The sequence below is a fragment of the Onychomys torridus genome, chromosome 11, assembly GCF_903995425.1.
Source record: "Onychomys torridus chromosome 11, mOncTor1.1, whole genome shotgun sequence".
Taxonomy (NCBI): domain Eukaryota; kingdom Metazoa; phylum Chordata; class Mammalia; order Rodentia; family Cricetidae; genus Onychomys; species Onychomys torridus.
Genome location: NC_050453.1, coordinates 50,230,180 through 50,256,358, shown reverse-complemented (window position 1 = coordinate 50,256,358; position 26,179 = coordinate 50,230,180). Strand labels below are relative to the sequence as shown.

The window sequence follows — 26,179 nt, the reverse complement described above, 5'->3', positions numbered from 1 at the left end:
CTAAATATTACCAAGAATTCAATATCTACAAAAATTGAATATGAAGGATTTCATGCATAAATAAAATTACTGTAAACTTCCAAGGCTATGTTTAATACTCTACCAACGTTTTTCCAAATTCTACATAAAAGTGAATCAATTTGAATTATATTCTTTGCCTTTCTTGAATCTTGAGAACAGGTAGGAAGATTTACAACAAACTAGAGAGTATTTCTGAATTTAAATGGAGACTATATGGTATGCATGAATTTAGGGTTTGGAGGGTCCTAAACAATACCTCCAACAGTGAGGCAGTCAACAGAGGAGACACAGCTGAGGTACAAAGAAGGCCATCTGACGGTGACAGGGAAAATAAATATACCCACATGAAATCGTCACCAGAGATTTCAAATAACAAGTCCAAGTTGGAAGGTACACATCATTTATATTTTTAACACTAGTTCACAATTTTCCCAAGCAATAAATAGGCCAGTTATAGTCAACCTAAAAGTTAACTTAGAAGGCTTTTCCTAATTAACCCCTTTTCAGACTCTTACCCAGGTATATCTCAAGCATGGCCCAAAATTACTGCTAAGATAACTTTTAAAACAGGGGAGGGTCTTTATATCCTTCGAGTATGCTGAAGTAGCAAAACTTTATACCCTCCTGATGTAAAATATTTAAGATGTCAAAATTACAACACTAAAATGCAAACTAAACATCGCTTTCTTAAAATAACAAAAGCAGAAAAGATTCTTACCACGGGGGCTGTATTTGGAGCAGGCCGCTGTTCAGGGGCACGCCCTTCTTCTCTGGCTTTTACAGACTGAAGAATTGCAAAAATATTCTTGGAAAAATTCTAAAACATGAATAGATTCTAATTAAACCCAGCGTACATGTGCAAGAGCAATAGTTTATCCATTAAGCAATTTAAATTGAAACTTTCTTCCTACTCATTTTTCCTATTTCATAAATTACTATAATTGCTATAGTTTGGATGTGATCTGTCTCCCAAGCAATCCTATGGGGCCCAATGAGGAACAATTAGCTATCTGGGCACTGCTATCACAAGAGGTTGATGCTGGTCTTGAGCTGTTACCACATCACATACCAACAGGTGGTGGAGCTGTCCAATGTTCCACTTTCAGTCTCTAAAACTTGAGCTAAATAAGTATCTTTTCTCCTCACCCCTGATGTTAGGCCCTCACATAGTCAAGCAAGTGTTCTACACTAACCTATGTCGCCAACCCTAACCTTCCATGAAGCCCCTACCTTAGGGATTTCATTGAATCAACAGAAAACAAGGTATACAATTATACATAAAAATAAAAGCCAACTACCTGGTTATTGCAAATCATACTTAAACAGACCAATTATTTACAATTTTATTATTCTGTATCTACTCAAATATATATATAACCAAGAAAAAAGTAAACACTTAAATGTAACAGATTTCTATAAAAGAGGAATACTAAATTCTCAAAGTACAATAAATCCCTGTGCTACATTCAGATTAGAGCAGACTTTTTAAATGCCCAAAGGTTATGGATACTTGTAGGAGTCACTATATAACTTTTAAGTCTGAAAAGGTGGGAAAGTAATCACAAATCAGCTTTTCCATGACTACCCACCCAACACTGTTAACTAGGTGATTACACCTTCCTTCATGAAATAAGCTTTCTTGGCCCTGACATATTATTCTCCCCTGATTTTTTTGTCTAATGACTAACATTGTGCCCCAGTGACTAACAATACCTCTTCCCTAACCGCCATCACTCCCAACCCCCCTCTCCACACTACCTCCACCTCCTCAGCCCCCTACCCGCACTAACATTCAACAGTTTAAAGAATCTATGTAAATCTATTGTGAGCTAAATATCTTAACTGACACTAAAATCAAACAATGATCAAATGGTTCATGCTCTCTTGTACTTCAAATGTAATACAATTCTCTTCTCTAGAAAATGAAGCATTCTGGGGCCAGCAAGGTAATTAACAGGTAAAGCACCTGTAACACAAAACTATCTCCCTGAGTTCAATCCTTGGAACCCATATAAAGGTAGAAGAAAGACAACCAACTCCACAATATTACCCTTGAACCTCCCCATTTGCACCATAGCGTGTGCACACACACACAAACATACACAGAGTTATTTAAAAAAAAGAAATCTGGGGGCTGGCTCAGTTAAGAGTACGTTGCTCTCCCAGGCAACCCAGGTTCAATTCCTAGGACCCACAAGGCAGCTTATAACCATCCATAACTCCAGTTCCAGGAAATGTGAAGTTCTGTTCTGGTCACCATGGACACCAGGCATGTGAACAGTACACTAACATACATGAAAGCAAAACACTCACACATATAGAATAAAAATAAGTCTTTTTAAAGGAAAAAAAAAGACATTTAAGTGTTCTGTTTCTTTGGCTTCCACCACTTGTCCCACTTTATCACTTCACCTACTTTACTAGTTTTTACTCTGTAATCCCCCTCACCTTTGTTCCTGGTTTGTTTTTTCCTGGTGAGGCTCATGGCCTCCACACACTGGACTACTCAGCAGCATGGCTTTCAAGCACTGGACTACTATGAAAGATATTCTTTTAGCTCTTTCCTTATATTGCATCTCATTGCTGCTTGTACCATCATCTCAGTGGGGCTAAGGACCAAAGTAGCCTCCTCAATCACTGCCTAGTCTGTACATGTTAAATATTACGCAAATGTATACGAAAAGTTTTAAGACTCACTGGATACCACTAGTATAATTACCACTAATTAACTATGATACTGACTAGTTCCTGAATCTTTACAGCAGCAAATACAGGTCTCAGAACTACTTTGCCATCTTAGAAACTACTAAAGACTCTAAAGGCCTTTAAGCTGGTTACAATTTATTAAATATTAAAACTGACAAATTTCTCAAGTAGGAATTTCTTTAAAAAAATAAGAAAAGCAAGATTCCACACGAACATAATATGTTTTATGAAAATTATTTTCCAAAACCTATCAAAAAATTAGTAAGACTATAACTTGAAATTTTATAAATGTGTTTAATATCTGGTTTACTAAAAATGATATCTGTATTCTGACATTTACTTCGTATATCTACTACGTTATCCTGTTTGGTCAAGATATAAGACAATCTAGCCTCAGCAGGAAAGGGAGAAGCATTAAGGCAGCTTTTCAGGTGACTGAATATATTCTTTGTTATACCAAAACAAATGGTCTCGTAAAAGATACCGTAGGTGGAAACCACATCCATAAATATTCTTCATTACTGCTGTCAAGTATATAGTATATAAAGTATAAATATACTTTTTAAAGTATATAATCTATTTTGTACTTTAAATGGGTATTGTTCATTCATGCATTGGTTCTCTGGAAAATATCTATCACAGTTATGCATATTTTCCAAATATTACTAGAGTATATTATTCAACATCTTAAAATGTTTTTTGCTGATGACATATTCATTAAATCCTATTTTTAATATTATTTACAAAAGTCTCATCAAAACAGTCTAAGAATTAGAAAGCTGGAAAAATCATAGGAGAGAAACTCACCAAAATTTTAATTTTCCCAGGAAAGTTCACATCTTACCACTGGCAACAAATAGTTTGTTGCTTTTCCTGACAGACTCATTCAAGAGAATGTCTATAAAACACCTAAGTCTGAATAACACAGTCACTCAAACAAAATGTGATTGTTTTCTTTTTTTAAAAGGTGCTTTAGTTAGGAGCCCAAGCCTTAAAACAAATGCTGTTCATAAAAGCAACCATGGCTTTTTTAATGCCCAGGGCTGCTTTACACATTCAAACTTCATTAAGTGTATTAAATGGCCGCACTTTGGTGAAGTTCTGGTAGGTGAAACACCATGATTTGCTGGTCATGCTGGGTGACTAACTCATGCAGTTTTAGCAGTCACTGCCTTTGCACCAACAGTGCAAACATCAGCACAGTGCCAAATGCAAATGAATCTTAGTCCTACTATGAAAACATGATGATCAGACCACTGTTAAAGTGATCAAATAAATGAAAAATATAAACTCTAGAAGAATGAACCCAAATAGCATCAGCAAGTTTTGTGTGCTAGAATTATAGATGATTATTTTTGTACAGATGTATTTATACCATGATTCAACAATAAATTACTTTGGTCTGAAAATATCCCCCAAATCTATGTGTTAGAAAATTTATTTTTAAAAAGTGACTTTGAAAATGGAGTGGAACTAAATGAATGACGTAGAGATTTTAAGAGTCATTTTCTGATAAAATCATAATTATTTTCAGCCCTCTTTTTTTATTCCCTCTCTCTCACCCAGGTGATACCTTCCGCCATTTTTGATGCAGTAAGAAAGCCCTCATCAGATGCAGTTCCTTGATCTTGGACTTTACAGCCTCTAGAATGGTGAACCACAGAAATGTCTATTCATTATAAATTACTCAGTCTGTGATACTCTGTTATAGCAGCACAAAACAGAATAAGTCATAATAATTTAACGGTACAGAAATTTGTTTGTTATAAGTTAGTCTGTGATATTCTGTTATAGCAGCACAAAACAGAGTAAGACATTTAATATAATTTAACGATACTATAAAATCAGGTTGCTTTAACCAGGGCATATTAACTATAGTAAGGAGGATGAGAACTTGAATTTTCTTGCCCCCTTAAAAAATCAGAAAACAAGATTCTGATCACAGTAGTAATGAAGGTCAGTGTAAAGTCTACACTAGGCCAGTGCTGTAGCCTGACAACCTGAGCTCAATCCCAGGAACCCACACAGTGCAAGGATAGAACTGCCTCTCACACAGTGTCTTCTGACTTCCTCATGCACACTGTGACAAATGTGTACACACACACACACACACACACACACACGCACGCACGCACGCACGCACGCACGCACGCGCAAAGCAAATGTAAAGTCTATACTGCTCTGCTCTAAGTATCTATAACATGTTTAGAGTTTAGCAGATGAACACAGTATGTATACCTAGAGATTAGCAGTCAAAATGTTTAATTTTGACCTTTAAAATGACAATTCAAAAATAAAATTTTTAAAAAATAATACTCATGAAAGCAAATCTAGCTTCTAAACAGTTGTTAGATGGTTTGTTTGAAAAAGATACTGTGGTACCAACATTAAATTAGAATACTTTTTAGCTAGTACAATTCTGCCCCCTAGAGTTCAGAGAGAAGAGTTCATTTCAACAACTTAAAATTGGAAAGCTTCACATAGAAGAAAACTCTAAGTTAAAGACTATTCAGTTAAAATTAACTTTAAAAAAGAAAAAGAAAAAAGGCCGAGACTAGAGTCATATCCTGACATGGTGCTTGTCCTGGTGTGCTAGAGTTCTCGAAGAGAATCTGCTGGTCTTGATTCACTGGTAGGGGTCTTCAGTGTCCCTGTTAGTGCCCAGATCAGAAACGTCCTACCAGGGGCCACGCATGATAATGCATGTTTCAATTCCAGCACTATGGAAATGTGTTGGGTGGATCTCTATGAGGCCATTGTAGTGTATTAAAAATCTTTTTGTCTTCATCTAGGAAAAAAAAAAAAAAAAAAAAAAAAGGCCAGGCATAGTAGTGCACGCCTTTAATCCTAGCACTTGGGGGGCAAAGGCAGGTGGATCTCTGTGAGTTCAAAGACAGCCTGGTCTACACAGTGAGTGCCAGGGCAGCCAAGGCTACACAATTAGATTCCCTCTCAAAACAAAGTAAAAAAGACACTAAAGTCACAGTGTTAGTCAAGTATTAGCCATATCAATGAAAATGAGAATATTGTCATTTAACTGTAAATAACAAAAAATGAAAAATGAAAGTTTATTCATAACCTCACATTTCTTTATAATTCTAAGCTCTGGAAACGGCCCTTTTTATTTTTTAAATACGTGGATGTGGACACATACACCACAGTGCAAGTGCAGAAATAAGAGAAAAACACTGTGGAGTCAGTTTTCTCCTTCCATTTTTACAAAGGTTTTAGGGATCAAATGCAGGTTACCAGGCTTGCGTGGGTAGCACCGTTACTCCAGGACAATCTCATTGGCTCTAGAGAAATGGTTTCTTTTTTTCTAAATTAAATCAATTTTACTTATTATTATTGTGCATGCATACACACATGCATGATAGGAATGTGGGGACATACATGCCACACCCTGTGTGGAAGTCAGATGACAACTTTGTGGAATTAGGTTTTTCTTTTCACCTTTAAATGGCTTCTGGAGACTGAACTCACGTTGCCAGGCTTGCATAACAAGGGTCTTTACCAGCTGAGCCACCTGTGTGCCCATGGAAAATGCTTCTTAAAATGTAAGACAAGTCAAATAGAAAATAAACAGAAATCATTATTTCTTACACCCTTTTCTAGTTACTTTATTCCTACCAAAATGGGACAGTAAATTAAAAGCTCAAGTCCCAATATTATTCTACAATCAAAACTAGTCAGGGCAGGTGGCACATAGGTGTACTCTTGGCACTTAGTAGGTGAACGCAGGCCTAAGCCACTAAGAAAGACCCTAACCTCAGAAAGCCCAGAGTCTCAAAACATAAAGTCTATTTCAATGTTAAGTTCAGTTTCACAATAATCTCACACACTTTTTTAAATGTTTATAACAAACCACCGTTCGCGCATCAATAGAGAATCAAAAACTAAGAAAGCTTAGAGGAAATCCCACAACACAGAGGAAAATATGTACATAGAACTGAACTGATGCAGAAAAACAATGACATCATGAAATCTGGAAAATATTGTCCTGAGTGAGGTAACCCAGACTCAGAAGGACAAACATGGTATGTACTCACTCATAAGTGGATACTGGATATAAAGCAAAGGACAATCGGACTACAACCTCCAGATTTAGTGAGGCTACCTAGCAGGGAGGACCCTAGGATGACTGTGCTTATAATAAGTTTTTGTTTTGCTCAATCACTGGGCAAACTTTAGTGAAACATTTTACTATCAAGATAAGAATTTGTACCATATCAAGCTGATGAAAGAATATGCTGGCTGTACTTCAGGAGGGGACGCTAAAATCTTTTTAGATTATGAATTAGCCTATAGAAAAATGTCTGCCGTAAATCGAACAGTGAAGGGGAAGATGAATGGGTATCTCACTTACACAAGTAAAACAGCTCTCTGAACAGATGAAAACAGGTTTCTTCTGTATCCCAGAATCTAATCAATATTTATATGTATAATCCAGCTATCATTTGGCTTAAAGGGGCTTATTGGGAAATGTTATCATTTTTACTATCTTCTCCAGAGAGAATATTTTCCTGTTTCAAATAACCCTGGACTTTTGAATTATAACCTGTTTTTATGTTCAAGCTATCTGTGTATTATTTCTCCTGCAGTTGTACATAAAATGTTTTTACCTTCAAATAAAGAAAGAACTGAACTGATGCATCTTTTTTAAGAGCAACTGATATATATACAAGAGCATCTAGTATTAATTTTTTTATTAATGTATATATGGGTGGGTGGGTGTGTACTCATAAGCATGTGCAGGAACTACAAGTACATGGAGACTAGAGGAAAACTGTGGAGTCCATTCTCTCCTTCTACCTTTACATGGGTTTGGATGTCCCTCAGATTGTCAGACTCTCATTCAAATTCTTATCTTTCAAAATTTAAAGAGCATACATTTGTTCTAAAAAGAAGTTTAAAAGAATTAGTCCTTGGCTGTACAAATACAAATAAAATTTAAAACCTATTAATAAATTTTAAATGATCCTACAGCACTCCAAAGAATGAGTAAAATATTTTAATTACCTTTCCTGTGCTCTGTAAGATGGTTGTTCTTGTTCTCCACACTCTTTCTCTGCTTACAATATCTCTGGTCACATCTACCTCAGCATCCACAAAACTCCTCTGTTTAAGGGCAGTTATATCATCATCTAGATCAGTCTTGATAGTAGATCTTTTCTTAGCCATAATTTTGGCTTTGATTGCAGCAATTTTTTCCACTGACATGGCTTCAGACAAAGACCTAAAAGTAATTTATTTTTTAAACTTCACAGCTAAAATACCTTCAGTACAACATATATACTGTTACACTAAAATTGATAATTTAAAAAAAAACACACCCACTTCAAGTGACAATAAGCTTTTCTATAAAATTGTGTACTTAATATTTTATAGTCACAAGGGATTTTTACAAGTAATAATTCATAAAGATAATACTCGAAAAGCAAGTTAGTAATTTATTTTAAATTTAGTTTTATGAGTGTAAGTGTTCTGCCGCATGTAGGTCTATGTGTCATTTCTATGCCTGGTGCCCAGGAATCCGAAAGAGGGCAGCAGATTCCCTGAAACCGAAGCTGCAGCCAGTTGTAGACCACCACGTGGGTGCTGGAACCAAACCAACGTCCTCTGGAAGAATGTCCAGTGCTCTTAACCACTGAACAACCCAGCCTTGAATTAGTAATTTCTTTAAATCAACATTAAAAAATTAAATAACAATGATAAAATTCCTTGCCGTTTTTAAATCTCCCACAAAAAAGCAGAACATGGGTGCTTTTGTTTGTATTCCCTGAGGCTTTACCAGTGTAACTATACTCTCTACATATGAAAATCATACACAAGCACAGAGGTCATTCTGTAATGGGGTCAAAAATTCATTCTGTTAAAAAGCTCAAAGCTTAGGTGTTTCCATGAAATGTACTTTAAGGTTTTAAGGCTACAGGCTTCATATACAACTGACTTCAGAATCCAAAGAAACTTTATATGCCACAATAGTTCTTTTAATTTCTGGAAGACAAAACCATACCTAATTTAATTAAAATTTCATTATAAAGAACTTACAAAAAAAACTGAAATAAACGTATTTTGAACTCTTATGTCTTCAATTTACTTGATTCACAAATAAGCAAAAAGCAGTCTTTTTGTTTAAAAAAATTATTCATCAACAATTACACAAATAAAAATTGTAGTATGCGATGAAAAAAAAAGAAAATTTCTCAATGCTTTCAATTTCCTGGCATATTTCTCTTTGAGAGTCAGGGACAATAAATCAGTAATCCAGGGGCTAGCGAGATGGCTCAGAGGTTAAAAGCACTGGCTGCTCTTGCAGAGACCAGGGTTCAGTTCCCAGGACCCAAATGGTGGCTGCTCACAACCATCCATAACTCCAGTTCCAGGGAATCACGATGCCTTCTTTTGACCTCTGTGAGCACCGGGCACATGGTACACAGACATACATGTAGGCAAAATATTCTTACACATAAAAAATAAAATAAACCAATCTAAATTTGATTGAAAAAAAATCAGTATCCCAGAAATTCTCAGTTTTCAAAAATTTGTTGTTTTAAATAAACTCGTAACAGTCTTCATAACGACTCTCTAATATGAACAGCAAAAACTGTCTAAAGAATAAAATAGTTAAATTCAGTAGTACTTTCAAAGTACAAAAAAGAAGACTCAATGAAAAACTTAATTTAAAATTCTGGTCTCCCAGTGAGGGAACACCTTTATGGGACCACATGTGGAAACCACCCATTATGGTTTGCACTGAAAGTGTGCTGTATGTTTTTATAATATAAAATTCAAAAAGTAATTCAACAGAGGTTGAGGACTGGTAATACAGTTCAGTGGTGCAGTCTTAACCTAGCATGCATAAAGCCCTATATTGAACAGAGACTATAAAAAACAGAGCTGGGCCAGCAACCCAGTGGGTCAGGGAACTCCACCAGCACAGGCAAGCGTCAAGGCCTTGCAGCAACAGCTAAAGATATAAGAGAAGAGACACTAACAGAGGGTAACAAGAGGAGAAACTAGGAAAGAACATATGCTAGTCTGCCATCTGAAACTGTCAGCATGGTGTCCAAACAAGGACGGTACAAAACATTTTTAAAAAATGACATCCCAACTCAATAATTATGTCCTGGCTCATCAGTTTGGAGGGAATGTGGCTCCATTATCATTGTAATGTGTACAAACATTTCCAAAGAAATTCCAAACAAGGCCCCTCTTGAACCCTGCTTTCCTGCTCAAATCTTAACTAGTACAGAGTTAAAACCATGGGTGCAGATTAAATACTGTGATTTTTTTTTTTTTTTTTTGAAGTGTTTGTTTGAGGAACCCTCTGCAGTCCACCTACAAAAGACAGGTTAGTACAGTTCACAGAAGTCCTGTCCTTTCATTTGATTTATAATGTAACAGGGTACTATAAATGAATTACCGAAGGTAATTGATTTTCTACCTTTTTCTCCTACTTTGTATTGATTTTTAGCTGTGAAATTAAAGCGTCTCGGCATATTTTTAGATAAGTTCCAATTGTTTCTAATTACACTTGTTTTAGTGTACACACAAACATGCACCACAATGTGTGAAAACCAGAGGACAAGTGGCAGGAGTAGGCTCTCTCTTCCCACCATGTGGGTATGGGTAGGAAAGTCAGGTTGAGCTTGGCAGCAGTCTTTACCAATGAGCAATCTGCATGGCTCTCAAGCTGACACTGGACTTTCAATGACTTTTACTTCTACCTGAGATGAAGTGCCAGTGCCTGGAATAGCTCAACAACCAGACAATAACTAGCTGCACTTCACAACATAATGGTTTACCAGCTATTAGGATTAAACACTGAATGACAGGAATCCTCTGACAAATGACACACGAACTAACTCCTACGACTTCCCTGGTTTACTGCCTTGAAAACTTCCAAAGTAGGTCCTAAAAAGAACCCAGGCAGAGCTCAGTCAAGACCAGCGTGTTTACATGGTACAGGAGAGTTAAGAAAAGTGCTGAACAGGGGCACTGCAGGAGAATGCTAACACGCTGGTTTAACAAAGGAACTACCTAAACCTGGAGACAACCACTACCCAGTAAGCCTAAGTTGGTAATACAAGGCTGGTATTCCCATCACCCAAAAATATACATGAGATATTAGGACGTCTCCTTAAAACAATATTGCCTCTAAAGTAAGTGAGAATAATTATTGTAATTAATCTCTGTTCAATAAAAAGTCCCCAGGGGGGAATAAAAAGAAAGTCATGCCTATGGTGAAGATTCTCCAAGACTGGCTGGCTGAGTAATTAGAAATTCCTGGAGAGTTAGAATGTCACAAGTCCATAGTCAAACTGGGGGTAAGGAAAGAGATGCCCCCAAGAGAAAGAAACTAGGAAACAGCTGTGTGGGCTGGTCAGTGCTCGTGTGTATACGTCACACTGCTCCTTCCTCACCAGATGCTTACAGACACTTAAGTTCAAAAGCAACTGGGTTATGTAATCATCAACTATAATCTCTGACACCATGAGAGAAAATAGATCTTCCTCTTGTACGTTTCTCAGTTAGTTATCACTAACAGTCTAACAGAGAAAATTGGTAGACAGGATGATCACTGGACTCTTCCACTCAGAAGCTTTGAGAACTGGTTTCTAGGAAGAATTTGTTAAGTTTGGAGAGATGGACTCGGTAAGTCCTAGAATGCTATATAAGCAGAAGGCAGAGCTTAGATTTATTTTGGGGGTGGAGTGGGGGCTTGAGAGCCTAATTCTTGTGGGAACTCAGAAAACCAGAATGCTCTAGGAGGCTGGCTAATCATGAGGATTCATAGGACTCTATAAGGCCTTTCATAGAAACTATTTGTACTACAATGTTGCAAAGAATCTCTTATTTTGCCCATGCTTTGAGTGGGGCTAAATGTACATGTAATCAATAGTAAGCCAGGGGAAATCTCAAGACAGCTCAGCATGGATACTGCTAACTAGTTTTAGCCAGACTTACTGTAATAAATATAAGCAAAAAACCAGGGAAGGTCTGGAAAGTGCAGTAAGCCAGAAAACAAACTCATATAAGGTTAAGACACAGCAAAGTGTAGCTGGTGAAGAGATTTGGGCCATTTTTTTAAGCCCAGTACTTTGCATCAGAACAGGAAAGGTGCTTTTAGGGTACCTCAACAATTAGCCAGAATCCACACACTGCAAGTTAAGGGTATAAGGAGTTTACTTAACTTGGCTCAAAGACTACTTTGAGATTAACATGTTCCTCTAACTTGGGGCCTCATATGAAAATCTTTCCCCAGCTTCAGTTATTTGGGAATTCAAAGAATACAACAGCCATGTTTCTAAGGATCCCAGCCACTAGAAGCAGATCATATCATGCCAGTTTTGCAGGCATTCAGAATGCAAAACTTACAAGGTCATGGAGGTTTCCACTCAGATTTTAAAGGAAGACCTAAGAGGCCAGACAAATGGTTGGCAGGGCCTGAGACAATGCATGAAGCTATGTGAATAAACCTAGACACACAATACAGGCATGGAACATCTGCCACAATAACTTAGAGGCAAAGAGTAGAGCTGGCCTCAGCGAGAAGTCATGTGGACTGTAATAAGCCAAGCCATAGGGATGGGGCTTTCCAAGCTCACTGGAGCACACATATCGTATTATCACTTCATATGCCACTGATGGTGGAAATGAATTTACAGGACTTGACATTTGTCCTCTAGATTGCAGGCTTCATTTGGTCCCACTCCTCTCTACGCTTCATCTCTCCATTTTGTAACAATATTTATTCTACACTGTTGTATGCTGAAAGTATGAAACTTGTTACTAAAAATTTTTTAAATGACGATTTATTTTATGTATGTGAGTGCTCTATCTGCATATACGGCATTATTCGAGAAGAGGGTATCAAAATCTACTATAGATGGTTGAGAGCCACCATGTGGTTGCTGGGAATTGAACTCAAGACCTCTGGAAGAACAGCCAGTGCTCTTATTTGCTGAGCCATCTCTCCAGCCCCAAAGGACTGGTTCTGTTGTTGTTGTTGTTTCCATTTTTGTTTTTTTGACACAGGGTTTCTCTGTATAGTCATGGCTGTCCTAAAAATTCACTCTGTAGACTAGGATGGCCTTGAACTCACAGAGAAGAGCCTGCTTCTGAGTCCAGAGTACCAGGATTAAAGGCCTGGTACCACCATCTCCTGGCGTTACTAAAATTTACAGAGACTCATAGCTAAGAGATTTCTACTTCAGGACTTTAAGTTGCACCCTCTGAAAAAATCTGGTGTGAGATTTCAGGGACTATCAAAGATGGACTAAATACATTTTGCATTATGAGACAGATTATGAGTCTTTGGGAGCCACAGAAATATTAGTGTTTGAATAGGTGATGCGTTAAAGGCATGGTCCCCAACTGATGGTGCTATTTTGGGAGTTTCTAAAAATTGTAAGAGATTAGACTTAGCAAAGAAGTGGTTCACTGTGGTTCAATCCTTGAGACTGTCATTTCCCTGGTCCTTCTAGTTTCCACACATACACCCCACCCTCTGCCTCCCACCCCCCACATTTCTCCTATGTGCTACGAGGTGAGTAACAATGCTTTCTACTACAAACTCCATTCTATACAATGATGCTCTCTGTCTTCCCACACATGGGTCCAGGATTAGAACCATAGAACTCTAAACGGAAAGTGAACAAAAATAAATATTCTCTTCTATGTCTATTCTCCTATTTGACATACTGCTGAAAAATTCTAACACAGTAATCTAGAGTAGGGTCTTACAATATAGGTTGTAAACAAATCCATGCCATTTTATTCTCGGGACTTGAGCACCTCTGGATATTAATATCTATGGAGAGATCCTAGACCAACCCCAATAGATTCCAAGGGACAACTGCATTCTTCCAAACTTAGTGAACAGGGGAATACAATGAATAAAAAATGCAAATGTAAATTATAACATCTAACCACCCCATTTTCCACATACCTTTACATGAAATCTGTACTACCTACTGAAGAAACCCTTACCTAATCTGTTCAGTCTGTACAATCCCTTCTTTATGGCCTTCCAAACGAGCTGCCAATCTCTCTTTATCAAGACGCACACACTCTTCATCCTAAAAATAATCACTGGTTAGTAACATTTTAAGTTTTATTTAACTTTTACATGAACAAATCACTCCACATAGCTTCTTGCCAAGATTACCACAGTACAGTTCCATGTAATATTGTACTTAAATCAACTTTAAGACCTTTTACTTTCATAAAGACAACAGTGTATTTGGATCAGGTGAGTTTGGAAGTGATTTGACTTACAACAGGGCTACATTCTAAGAAACCACATGTGATGGCTAATTTTATGTCAACTTAACACAGGCTTGAGTCATCTAAGAGGAGGGAACCCCAAATGAAAAAATGCCTCCATAAGATTGGGCTGTAGACAAGCTTGAAGAGCGTTGTCTTAATTAGTGATTGATGTGGGAAGGCCCAGACCACTATGAGTGGGGCCAATCCTGGGCTGGTAGTAATGGGTTCTATAAGAAAGCAGGCTGAGCAAGCCAGTAAGCAGCACCCTCCAGGGGCTCTGCATCAGCTCCTGCCTCCAGGTTCCTGCCCTGTTTGAGTTCCTGTCCTACTTCCCTCAGTGATGGACTATGGATGTGGAAGCGAGAGCCAAAAAACCTGTTCCTCCCCAACTGCTTTTGATTACAATGTTTCATCACAGCAATAGTAACCCAAATTAAGATACCACAGCAAATTTAAAACATAAGCTAGAAATGTGTTTTATACATCTACCTACTAAACATCATATCCACTAGCCTCCACAGAAAGTGGACATCTCATAGTTTATTGAAAATTGTACTAAAAGTAAAACAAATTTGTCTAAACATACATGTGTTGCTTTTGCTTGATCAAAAAACTTTAAAAAAAAAAAAAAATCACCAGAAACCATCTGTAAGTTTACATTATGGTGCCCAGACATCTATTTCTAGGTGCTCTCCCAACCATTACTACTTTCATTCAAAATAATAATAATAATAATAATAATAATAATAATAAATTCTTTTTAAACTATTTTTAAAATGATTTCTGTGTACTGAGTGTTCTGTCTACATGTGCACTATGTGCACTACATGCATGCGTGGTGCCTGCAGAAGAGATGGAGTTATGGATGGTTGTGAATCCACTAGATGGATGCAGGGAGCTGAACTTAGGTCTTCTGCACTTGTTCTTAACTGCTAAGCCATCTCTCCAGCCCCTACAGAGCCATTCTTCTTTAAAAAAAAAGATTTATTCATTACATATACAGTGTTTTGCCTGCATGTATCCCTGCAGGTCAGAAGAGGGCACCAGATCTCATTACAGATGGTTGTGAGCCACCATGTGGTTGCTGGGAATTGAACTCAGGACCTCTGGAAGAGCAGTCAGTACTCTTAACCTCTGAGCCATCTCTCCAGCCCTAGATCCATTCTTAATTGGGGGGGAAAAAAAAATCTAGCTTTTAAAGGAAGTCTTCATCAAAGTTAAATTTTTTATTTTGGAGACCAATTTTTTTTTTCATCTGGTGCCACAGATCCTAAAATCTACCAAATACAAGTCCAAACACTAGAAGAAAAACTTGAATAGCTTTCAAAAGACAAGTTCCTCAACACATTAAAATCTTCCTACAAAGTTCCCAATAGACTATTTCAAAATCTTATCTAGCAAGGGTGAGTGGTTCATGTCTATAATCCCACGGTCAGGGGGCTGAGGCAGAAGCATCAAGAGTTTAAAGACTGTATTGGCTACAACTGTGAGCTTGAGGTCATCTGGGCAATATGATTTCTAACTTATCTTAGAAATCCATGTGAAATTTAGTTTGAAAGATATGTGGCTGGTTAAGAATAACCCAATGAAGTGACACCTCTATAGGTCAAAGGTTATATTCAACAAATAAAAAACAAGGAACAGGTCAATGAGTAAGACTGTATGAAACTATACACAACACATTAGCATAGTTAAGACATCGAAGGAGAAATAATAGTAGGCTCCAATCCACGCTCTACTAGTTTTCTACCATGTAAACATAAGAAAACAGACACATCAGCAAAGATACTTTAACAAATGCATTTAATTTTTCTCATTTGTAAGGAAGTTATAATCCATGATGGTCAGGGTCCTCAAGAAACTAGTAATTTTAGAAATACAAACTAGTTTTAATCAAATCATAAATCCTGACCAAGTTTTCTTTTGCCTCCCATGGTGTCTTAAAAAAATTCAATTTGTTGAACTACCTACTAATACAAATGTTTACATTGCAGCTTATATATGACAAACAGAAAATATGATGCTGCTTCCTGTGGCTGTTTCAAGTTACTGGTAGCTTTGGCATTTAGCTTTCTTGGGTGTTGAAATTTTTTTTCAAATAATGACATTGTGATGCTTTTATATTGCCAAGTAAATGATGACTCTACATGCACTCACTGTTTTAATAGTGGCCGAGTTTTCTTCCATCCAGGAGGAAATGGAGAAACCTTCAGTTTTACTGCCACAAAATTCACACACATTATAGCAGTATGGCTTAGCAGCCAGACTGCCTTGATTCTAATTTTGGTTCTACAAATCTCAGTAAGGCACTTTAGTGTGGAACCTATCTACTCACTGATATTAAGTCTAGGGCTACCAAATTCAAGGATAGTAGTAAAGAGTACATGACTTAATATACCTAATGCATTTAAAATATCATCTTGTATAGAACAATAACAAAGGATTAGTTATCAGTACTTAAAAAGTATAAGGTTTCTGTCTCAGAATAACTAAAATTATACTGTTTTAAGATCAGATTGTTAATGACTCCACTGTATACACTTGCCGACAAATGTTATCCTAGTCACATTCTTCATCCTTACTAGTAGACGCTTGGCCATTTACATAGCAGAAAATAATTTAGAGAATATATGTATATTCTAAAATAAAGATATATGGTTTCTAGTATTGCTAACACTTGTGAAGAAGACAAGTGCTAATTCTTTACTATAAACTGATACATGATCTATTTAAATATTTGCTAGATTTTCAGTTTCTAGTAAATTATTCTCTATGTCCAGAGGTTTTCTATGCATACAAATAATATGGCACTTGCTACAAATTTATGTAAGTCACTAATATGTATTTCTATATGTAATTAAAATTCCTGAGGATATCTTACTCAGAATACTCACTGGTCTACTAATGGTAATAGCAACTTTTTAACTGTCCAAAAGTACACATCATGAGTAACATTTATTATCTTCTGAAATATACATAAACTATGGCATAGCTCCATCTAGTTAGTTAACTTTGGTATTACTTTACTTTGCCACATTTTGGTGCTCAGAACATATCTTCTTTAGCTATTTTCAAAACACAATATAGCTAGTTACAACCATTATACAACAGATACTCTAAAAATAATTCTATTTCTTGTTCTCTATTTCCAATTAATGTTATGGTAAGAATCTAAAAATAACTTCCCAAGACTCAGGTATGAAGGAGATGGCTGCTGTCTAATGGGCTTTGGACAGGCAGTTGGATTCTAAGGGTTCTACAGTGGAGCTCTAATGCGCTGTGAACCCACAGCTCCATGGACCCTTAGGAATGGGGCCTGACTGAAAGGAGCACAGGGTGTGCTCTGAAATGTTAATCTTGTTCCACACCTTCCTTCTCTGTTTCTCTTCGCAGTAAGGTGGGCAATTTCCACCCACCATGCTCTTATGCCATATGCCTTCTTGCATAAGCCCAAAGACAGTGCGGCCAGGCAACCACAGGCTGAAATCTGGAGCCAAAGCAAACCTTTCTTTACGCTGTTTCCCTTGGGTATTTGTCAAAGTGACAAAAATTACTATCACACTATCCTAATCCATTTGTGCTCACTAAAACACTAGAAATCTAGAATCTGTATCAATGTTTTACTGAATTAACAGTAAGTACTTCACAATTTACAACTCTGAAAAGTAAAGCATATCCCCAAACTACTTTATTCTAGAAGTCAGAGAACCAATTCTGGCTCCCATCATCTTACAGTTTTATTAGAACAGCCACATCTATTAATTTATGTGTGATTTACGCATGTTTGCCCACTACAGTAACAGAGAATAAATAGGAAGATGGAGGAACAGCAAGATAGCAGCACAGAAATCAAGACTGCAGGGCCCTGAAAACCTAAAATAATAGTTCCTTACCCTAGATCTAGGACATTGTTTTCATCAAGTAAGGCAAAGAAGAGAAATGGCATATCCACCACAGGCCTTAATGCAGTAAGGCCAGCCACCTACTGATCTATTTCTCAGGGCGGGAAAAAGCTGCTAAAATTACTATGAAGAATTTTGGCTTTGGTTTTGGTTTTTCAAGACAGGGTTTCTCTGTGTAAGCCTGGCTTGTCCTAGAACTCTATGTGTAGACCAGGCTGGCCTTCAAATCAGAGATCCACCTGCCTCTGCGTCCCAAGTGCTAGGATTAAAGGCATGTGCTGTCACTGCCCAGTCTATGAAGAATTCTTATTTCTACACAGTTCCAAGTTCAGTACAAAACAAATTACTTTAAAAATAAGAGTTCTATTACCTCAATTCGTGGTTTCTTTGCTTCTGCTAAAACTTCATCTGCAGCTCTTTTGACTATAAGAAAAAAAGAAGCAAGTAAGTGTGCACTTTAGGAAAGGGGAGTTTAAAGGTCAAAGGTAAAGACAAGGTGTACCTTGAGTGGACCGCTGAAGACCTATTTCCAGGGGGGCGCTCCTATCTATGCTTGCTGATGTTGCTGAAAACAGAAAAGAAAAACCATATAAGCAGACCAACATTTGAGCATTTATTTTGGTTGTTATTCCAGGGGAAATATTCAAGCTTTATTTTATTTCTTATATTCATAGGAGGATTTCCCTAGGTAAAATGATTTCAAAAAGCAGCCCTATAAAAGTATTTTATTAATAAGATGACTCTGCATTTGAACATCTGTGAAAGAACAAATGATTTTTAACAATTTAAAGTTAATTGGTCAGTTCAGATTATACTCCCCTATAACAAACACGTATTTAGTGAGTATGCTTCCCCCAAATACTTAAAAATGCACACTTCATATTAACATGCAAATTTCAGTTATTCACAATTGGTAAGACACTTCCAACTATCCTTCAAATTATTTTGAGGGGCTCAAAATAAAACTATTTTAAAAAAAGAGTACCTGGCCCCTTCCACCAAGTTCCTACTCCCCTATATAACTAGTTATTGTCTTATATATCCATCTACAAATACAAGAAATACAAATACTGTATTTGTACCTTTGTGCACAAAGGCAGCATAATACACAGAATATTCTAAAACTTGTTTCCCATTTTAAAAAAGACACCCTTTACATACCAGTACGTAGGGTAGTCCCCTAACTTCTTTTTTCATTTTACAGCTATCAAGTATCCTGTTGTACGGAATAATTATAATTCACTTGACTGGTTCCCTATGAGTAGGCAGCTCAATTCTAAGTAGTTTGTTATTACAAACAGTAGCATGAAGAAACTTCACATGTACGCTACTTTTTACATTTTAATATATAGCTCTAGGATAGTTCCAAATGTAGGAGTTCTATTTCATCTGAAATGAACTGTCAAGAACTTTAGGAAGATTATAAACTAACACAACCAATGATGCCGAATGCTCCCTTGCAGCCTCACCAGAGTTCACTGACAAACAGCAAAATTTAAAATCTTATCTTTGTATCCTTTAAATTTGTAATTTATTATAAAATAAATCATATCTACAAGTGACTTATCATCTTTTCTGTTAATTATATGTTCATTATAACTATTCAAGTTGTTGGTCTTTTGTATGTCTATTTAAAACGTCACACTTCATGTGCTAACTAGTATAACTGATTCTATAGTAGTTGAAACATTTTCCCAGTATATCAGGCCTTTTGTTTTTTCTCTTTGTTTGTTTGTTTTCAACACAGGGTTTCTTTGTGTAACCCTGGCTGTCCTGTAACTAGCTCTGTAGCCCAGGCTAGCCTAGAACTCACCAAAATCCACCTGCCTCTGCCTCCCAAGTGCTAGGATTAAAAGTGTTCACCACCACTACCTGGCTGTTTTTATGGTACAGAATTTGTTTATTTTTATCAAAATATTACCTGATAATCCTACCTTCTCCCATTGCTCGGACGTGTCTTTATTTAAATGTTAAATTGATGCATCTCTGCAGTCAGACGCACTGTCATCGAACTACACAGCCAGTCTCGCGTTTGTATTTCTTATCTAACATATCAAAGTTGTTTTATTAATGTATTCACTTGTTCTCAGTTTTTAAATCATTAGGTCTTTAAGTTCTACACTCCAGAATGATTAGTCTGTTCTCATTGCTTTTCCTCAATTTGTTAAGATAGTTATTTTTACCAAGTGAAATTTAAATTTATGTAGTTCTACTGTTCAAGAAAAGTTGTCTTTTGTTGAGATCATGCTTTTAAACGTGTAGTTCATGTTAACAGTTAATGTCTTTAAGCTATTAATTATAATGCTATCTTAACTAATTCCAACTTTTTCATTGAACTAGTAACATGTTTTAAAAATATAAAAAAAAATCCATTTGAGAACTAATTTTTTTCTATAGAAAACACAGGAAATGATGTGAATATACAACACATTGAGATTCTCCCAAAGTGAAGAGATTTGCCAGGTGCATCTGAGAATCTGAGACACTTAATAAAACTTTAATACATTTTTTTAGGAGAAAAGCCTAAGAAGAAAAAAATATATATTTTTTTTAAACAGGTATACCATGATTATCATGTTCCAAATAATTAAATTCGCTTTGATTTAAAGCAGACAAAAATAAAAAGCCTGTTTTTGATCTTTCCATCTCAACTGCCTTTGCAGAAATGAAACTCCTCCTCATTCCTTGTCTACCTTGTATGAAAGTAACAAGACTTTATATTCTATACAATGCCCAGCATAATTCAATTTAAGAACAAGCATGGAGGGCCAGTGAGCTGACTCATCAGGTCCAGCCATGCCATACAAACCAGCAATCTGAATTGGATTCTTGGGAACTACATAAAGGTAGAAGAGGAGAACTGACTGAAAGTTATTCTCTGACCTCCACATACAAGCTGTAGCACATACACCCACACACATATACAATCTGGAAAAAAATTGTAAAAAATTACACATTTGCAGAATGAAAACCACACATGACAACAGTCCTGGAGGTCTTCCTATTATGTACTCTCTACACACACCAACACTACAGTTTAAAAACATGGAGCAGAATGTTTACTATAACTGCTATTAATGGCTTAATGACAACAATAAATTCCATCCTAGGGAAGGTGAGATCTATTATGTTCCTTTAATACTAAATTTATGTATATGCCACAATAAAATTATTCGTTCATTCAATTACTACATGCTGCTGTTCTAACTTTTTAATGAGTAATAAAATAAGACAATTGAAACAACTATTTGTTTAAGGTTCACTCTCTAATAAACAATAATCAAGTAAGCAATAAATATAATTCAGATAATAAATATGGTATTTGTTTAGAAAATAAATAGGATGTTACATATAGACAGGTATGAGTGGATGTTATTTCGTATTTTAGAATGGAGAGATGTCTTCCCTGACAGAACAATACTTAGAAGACTATCTGAGCATCATGGAAGATGAGAGCCCAGTAACAACACAAGACAACTGAAGACAGAAAGAACTGCAAACGCAGAGGCTCTGAGATTAACTAAACCAACTGAAAATCAATACACGGGAAGAATGATGGAACATGAACTCAGATGTAGACAGAAACATGGTCATGGAGTCCACACAGTAAGAAGTATGAGCTTTATCCTAAGTGTGATGGAACCCACAAATGACCTTGAGCAGACAAATGGCATAATTAAATGTACATGCTTTTTCAAAAACAAATCTTGTTAGATACAGAATAAGCTGTAGCAAATAAAGAGTAAGAACATATGAGGAGGTTTTAGCTTTTAAAGAGAAGTGGGACAGGGTTGGAGTACAGTGGAAAACTGTCACGGTTTTCAAGGGAGAGAAAAGGACTTACAAATGGTGTGATTATGTCAGAAAATCATTTCACTGGGATTTAAGGCCTAAGTCATTGCATGAAGTTACATAAGCTACCATCCCTTCTTTCTAAGATGAGAAGAACAGACCCACTGTTTTGTTTCATGTGGGTGGAGATGGGAAGGAGTAACTTGGGCACTCTATTTTGAACATGCTCAATTTCAGAACCCTGTTAAACATTTAAAGAAGATGGCAACAGTAAATTTATAAATATGAAGCAGAGTCACCAGGAGATGTACGCAACTGACTCTTGAACATGGGAGCTGGGGCATGGATTCTCTCATCAAGTTGAAAGCTCACATATACATTTGACTTCTCAAAAACCTGCTCAAAAGAATTAATACACTGCTGTTTACCAGAAGCTACTTAACAATAACATAGGCAGTAACCCATATTTTTGATGGATGTATCATATAGTGCACACATAATATGATGGGAAAAATATCTAAGAACTGCAAGAAATCATTTTAGAATAATATACAACATTCTGAAGAGGTAATCTCATTATACGAGTACATGACGTTTTAAACAGATACCTGTGCTGCCTGAGCTTGCTAGAATTGTCAGAGGAAATCACTATAAAGCTGTAACATACTACCCTTGATTTTATACAGTTATGACTTAATACTGCATCTTACATTTGTTTACATTTCTCTCAACAGTGAATGGTATCAATATGGTATAGAAATACTATGTGACTAAGTTCTGATAAGTTTTAATTGTGTATAATAGACTTTTGAATTATAAATGAATAGATAATTTATATATTCATTACATAGCTTTTTGTCATTGTACTTTTTAACTTATTTTTAAGTTAGTATATAACATAATAATATACTTTTCATAATTTTTTTTGTGATGGCTAATGTTTTTCAAAATGGGCACAAATCTTTCAAAAAAAAATCCTCACTACATATTAGTGGACTTGTACTTATCAAATCCATGTTGCTCAAAGGCCAACTACATCTGGAATTCAGCAATACGAATAGGATATTTACAGCATAAAACTTGGAAGGAGTCACCTAGAGATTTTAGTTACAAGAGAAAAAGAGCCACAGAAAACCTCCCAGCTAGTTTTATGTCACCTTGGCACAAGCTATGTGGAAGAGGAAACCTCAAAGGAGAAAATGCCTCTGTAAGATTATCTGTAGAAAAGCCTGTGGTGCATTTTCTTGACTGATGACTGATAGGGGTTGGGGGCAACTCACTGTGGGTGATATCAACCTTAGGCACCACGATGGTCCTGGAAGCCATAAGGAAGCAGGTTGATGAAGCAATGAGGAACAAGCCAGTTAGACGGAGTCCTCTCCTCCTCCAGGGCCTCTGTATCAGTCCCACCCTGACCTCCCTGGATGATGGAGCGCGAGCCGTAGGATGAAACAAACGCTTTCCTCCCAAACTAATTTTGGTTATGGTGTTCCATCACAGCAACAGAAAACCCAAAACAACTTAGGTACAAAAGTGACAAAATACTCTGAAAGGTAAACAATAGAAAGAATACCCAAAGTCTAGGGTCCCAAAATGCCAAGTGAAGGCCTTCCCAGAAGCACTCTCCGACAGTATCCAATCTCCACAGGGAAAGAGGTAGAAGGAAACAAAGGATGTGGCAACTCCCAAGTTTCTCTGACTGGAATGGGATGGTGAGGATGAAAGCTAGGCAGGAGTAGTATGTCAATTCTTTTTTTATAGTAATAAAACAGTGACAAATAGAAATATGGAATCAGCCAGGCAGTGGTGGCGCACACCTTTAGTCCCAGCACCCGGGAAGCAGACACAGGTGAATGGAGCTCTGTGAGTTCAAGGCCAGCCTGGTCTAAAGACTGAGCTCCAGGACAGCCAGGACTACATAGAGACCTTGTCTTCAGAAGAAAGGAGAAAACAGTAAAGCAAGACAGAAATAATTTACAGGGCCAAAGTCGCTGACAATATGAAGAGAACCCCATGCAAGGGCGGAGGGAGAGCTGACAACAGACAGTGCTGTATGACTGCAGGGAGAAGCACACAGACAGCCTCAGGTACGGCATGGGGTGGAGATACAGACCTCCCACTGCAGCTTATCTCATAAAATAAACAAAAACAATGTGTAAGAGTGGGAGCAATTTTAAAACTACTCACATGCTTCCCCATTGAGATATCCCAGTAGATCTTTTCGGTCAGGTCTTCTAACCACAGGAATATTTTCGGTCTGAAGCCAAAATTTTAAGTTAGATATTGAATGGAAGCAACTATGAAACTTGATAAATATCATGTAATCTCTGAATTTATCTAACAATCCTTAGTAAGGTGTACTTAAAGTCACATTTGTTTAAAAAAAAAAAAAAAAAGCTAAAAATTATCTCTAAACTAGTTGAAAATTTCTCAAATGTTAATTTTCAGGATTTTTCTTTGGAAATTTCAGAAAGATAAACTCCAGACACTTGTTTGAAAGTAAGTAATAACTATCTTTTCTCAAAGTATCAATCTCAGGCTTTCTCAACCCTTTACTTTTTTTTGGTTTCTTTGAAGACAAGGTTTCTCTGTGTAACCCTGGCTGTCCCAGAACTTGCTCTGTAGACCAGGCTGGCCTCAAACTCACAGAGATCCGCCTGCTTCTGCCATCTAAGGGCTGGGATGAAAGGCGTGCGCCACCACCGCCTGGCTGTTACTTACTTTTGAATTGCACTCAGGATGTTAGGCACATACAGGGACACTATCTGTCCCAATGTTGACTCACTTTATACTTTGTAGTGCTTTTTTCCCCACACACAGACCAAACCTCTTCCAACTATTCAACTGAAACTCTTCCAAGTGAACTACATAAACCAGTAAATACAAATTTTGATAATTAACAAGTACATGAGAAAAAAAGGAACTATAAGAAAATGTTAATTGTAGTAGTTTACCACATTAGAGCCATGTGAGAGGCTGCAGTAAGAAGTCGGCTCAGCAGCTAGAGCCCTGGCTGCTCTTCCAGAGAGCTTCTGTCAGGTGGCTCACAACCACCTGTACCTCCAGTTCGGGGGGAAAAGGGTTAGATCCCTCTGGCCGCATCTGGTACCTGCACTCATATACTCATGTGTACTTAAGACACAACACAGCCACATTAGTAAAAATAGCACATCTTTTTAAAAGATGCTTAAAACAAATAAAATGTACACTCAGGCAGCAAGTCATCTTTGGGCCAATGAATTTTGCCATTACCACTATTTCCCTTTATCATTTTTCTAATGTAAACAGAGTGAAAGAAAAACTGGTTGCCGAGGGATTGCACAGATTAAAGCCTTTGTCAACTATTATAAACAACAATGAAGTAGTAAGAACCCTGAGTGTCACTAGCCAATTACCTCACAATGACCACTATATGTCACAACACCCAGGACTTGCACAGACTTTTTTCTGACTTAGCTGAACAAATAAATCACTGAACTTTTTTCAAAGGTCAGGCTGAACTTTAGTTTTTCCTTATGAGTATATATACAAGTTTAAAAACCTACAAGTATTTCTGTCATTGTCATTTTTTAATCCACCTACACAGATTATTCCACAGTCTCAGAGTCTGCGGGTCTACTGACACTAGAGGCCCCGGGTCAGGAGCACCCACTCCAGGAAGAGCTGGTGTGCAACAACCAGCAAGAACATGGCAACTGTAAAGCAACCTCTGCTGTGCAGACTACAGAAGGTTACATGTCTGCCCCCTTGGAAAGTTCTTAAGAAAAACAAATGTCACATCTTACAGGACTTGGAAACCCTTGGGTCCACAGTAACAAGATAACTGTTATGAACTATAACCACTCTACAAGAATATAATCTTTAAATCTCTAAGTACTTCAATTATTTAACAAACAATTCTAATTGCTTGATTCAATTTTGGTTTTTTTTGTGTGCTTATTTTTTGGTAGGTTTTTTTGTTTGTTTGTTTGTTTTTGTTGTTGTTGTTGTTTTTCTTTTTGAGACATGGTTTCTCTGTGGAACAGTCCTGGTTGTCCTGGAACTCGATTTGCAGACCAGGCTGGCCTCGAACTCAGAGATCCACCTGCCTTTGCTTCCCAAGTGCTGGGATTAAAGGTGTGTGCTACCACCGCCCAGTGCTTGATTCAGTTTTTATTTAAAGATCTAATAAAGAACAATGTAATGGTTAATTGCTAATATTTTCCCTACTCCTTAACAATTTTAAAGTTTTTTAAAAATGTATTTAACACTGAATGTTTTTTGCTCAGAAAAGCAGTCCTACTAAATACTAAAGCCCATTCAATGATGAATCCTTTCTTAGCTAGTCCAAATACCAAGTTACTATTCCAAAACCTCAACTATCACTGCTTTGAAGACAAGGCTACAAGCAGATCTCCCACAACATAATGCAATGCAGCAGCAGTGTCAGACATCAAAGAGTAGCTCTGGTGAAGGAAGGCAGGCACAATGATGGTGCTTAGGAA

The 26,179-nt window shown here is 37.0% G+C and overlaps 1 protein-coding gene and 1 non-coding gene across 2 annotated transcripts in view; one reads left to right on the top strand and one right to left on the bottom strand.

The window, feature by feature from the left end:
• The window catches only part of Cdc73 (cell division cycle 73), a 100,342-nt gene that overhangs the window by 69,467 nt on the left and 4,696 nt on the right, over positions 1-26,179 (bottom strand). Inside the window, exons 3-8 of the mRNA XM_036202109.1 lie at positions 23,883-23,952; positions 18,406-18,468; positions 18,274-18,326; positions 13,723-13,811; positions 7,747-7,963; positions 740-838 (exon numbers count right to left, since the gene is read on the bottom strand). Of these exons, the coding sequence (XP_036058002.1) occupies positions 740-838; positions 7,747-7,963; positions 13,723-13,811; positions 18,274-18,326; positions 18,406-18,468; positions 23,883-23,952 (591 nt within the window). The remainder of the gene's footprint in view (positions 1-739; positions 839-7,746; positions 7,964-13,722; positions 13,812-18,273; positions 18,327-18,405; positions 18,469-23,882; positions 23,953-26,179) is intronic.
• On the top strand, positions 5,275-5,405 carry LOC118593568. The gene has a single exon (XR_004946245.1). It is a non-coding gene; the product is annotated as a small nucleolar RNA SNORA3/SNORA45 family (small nucleolar RNA).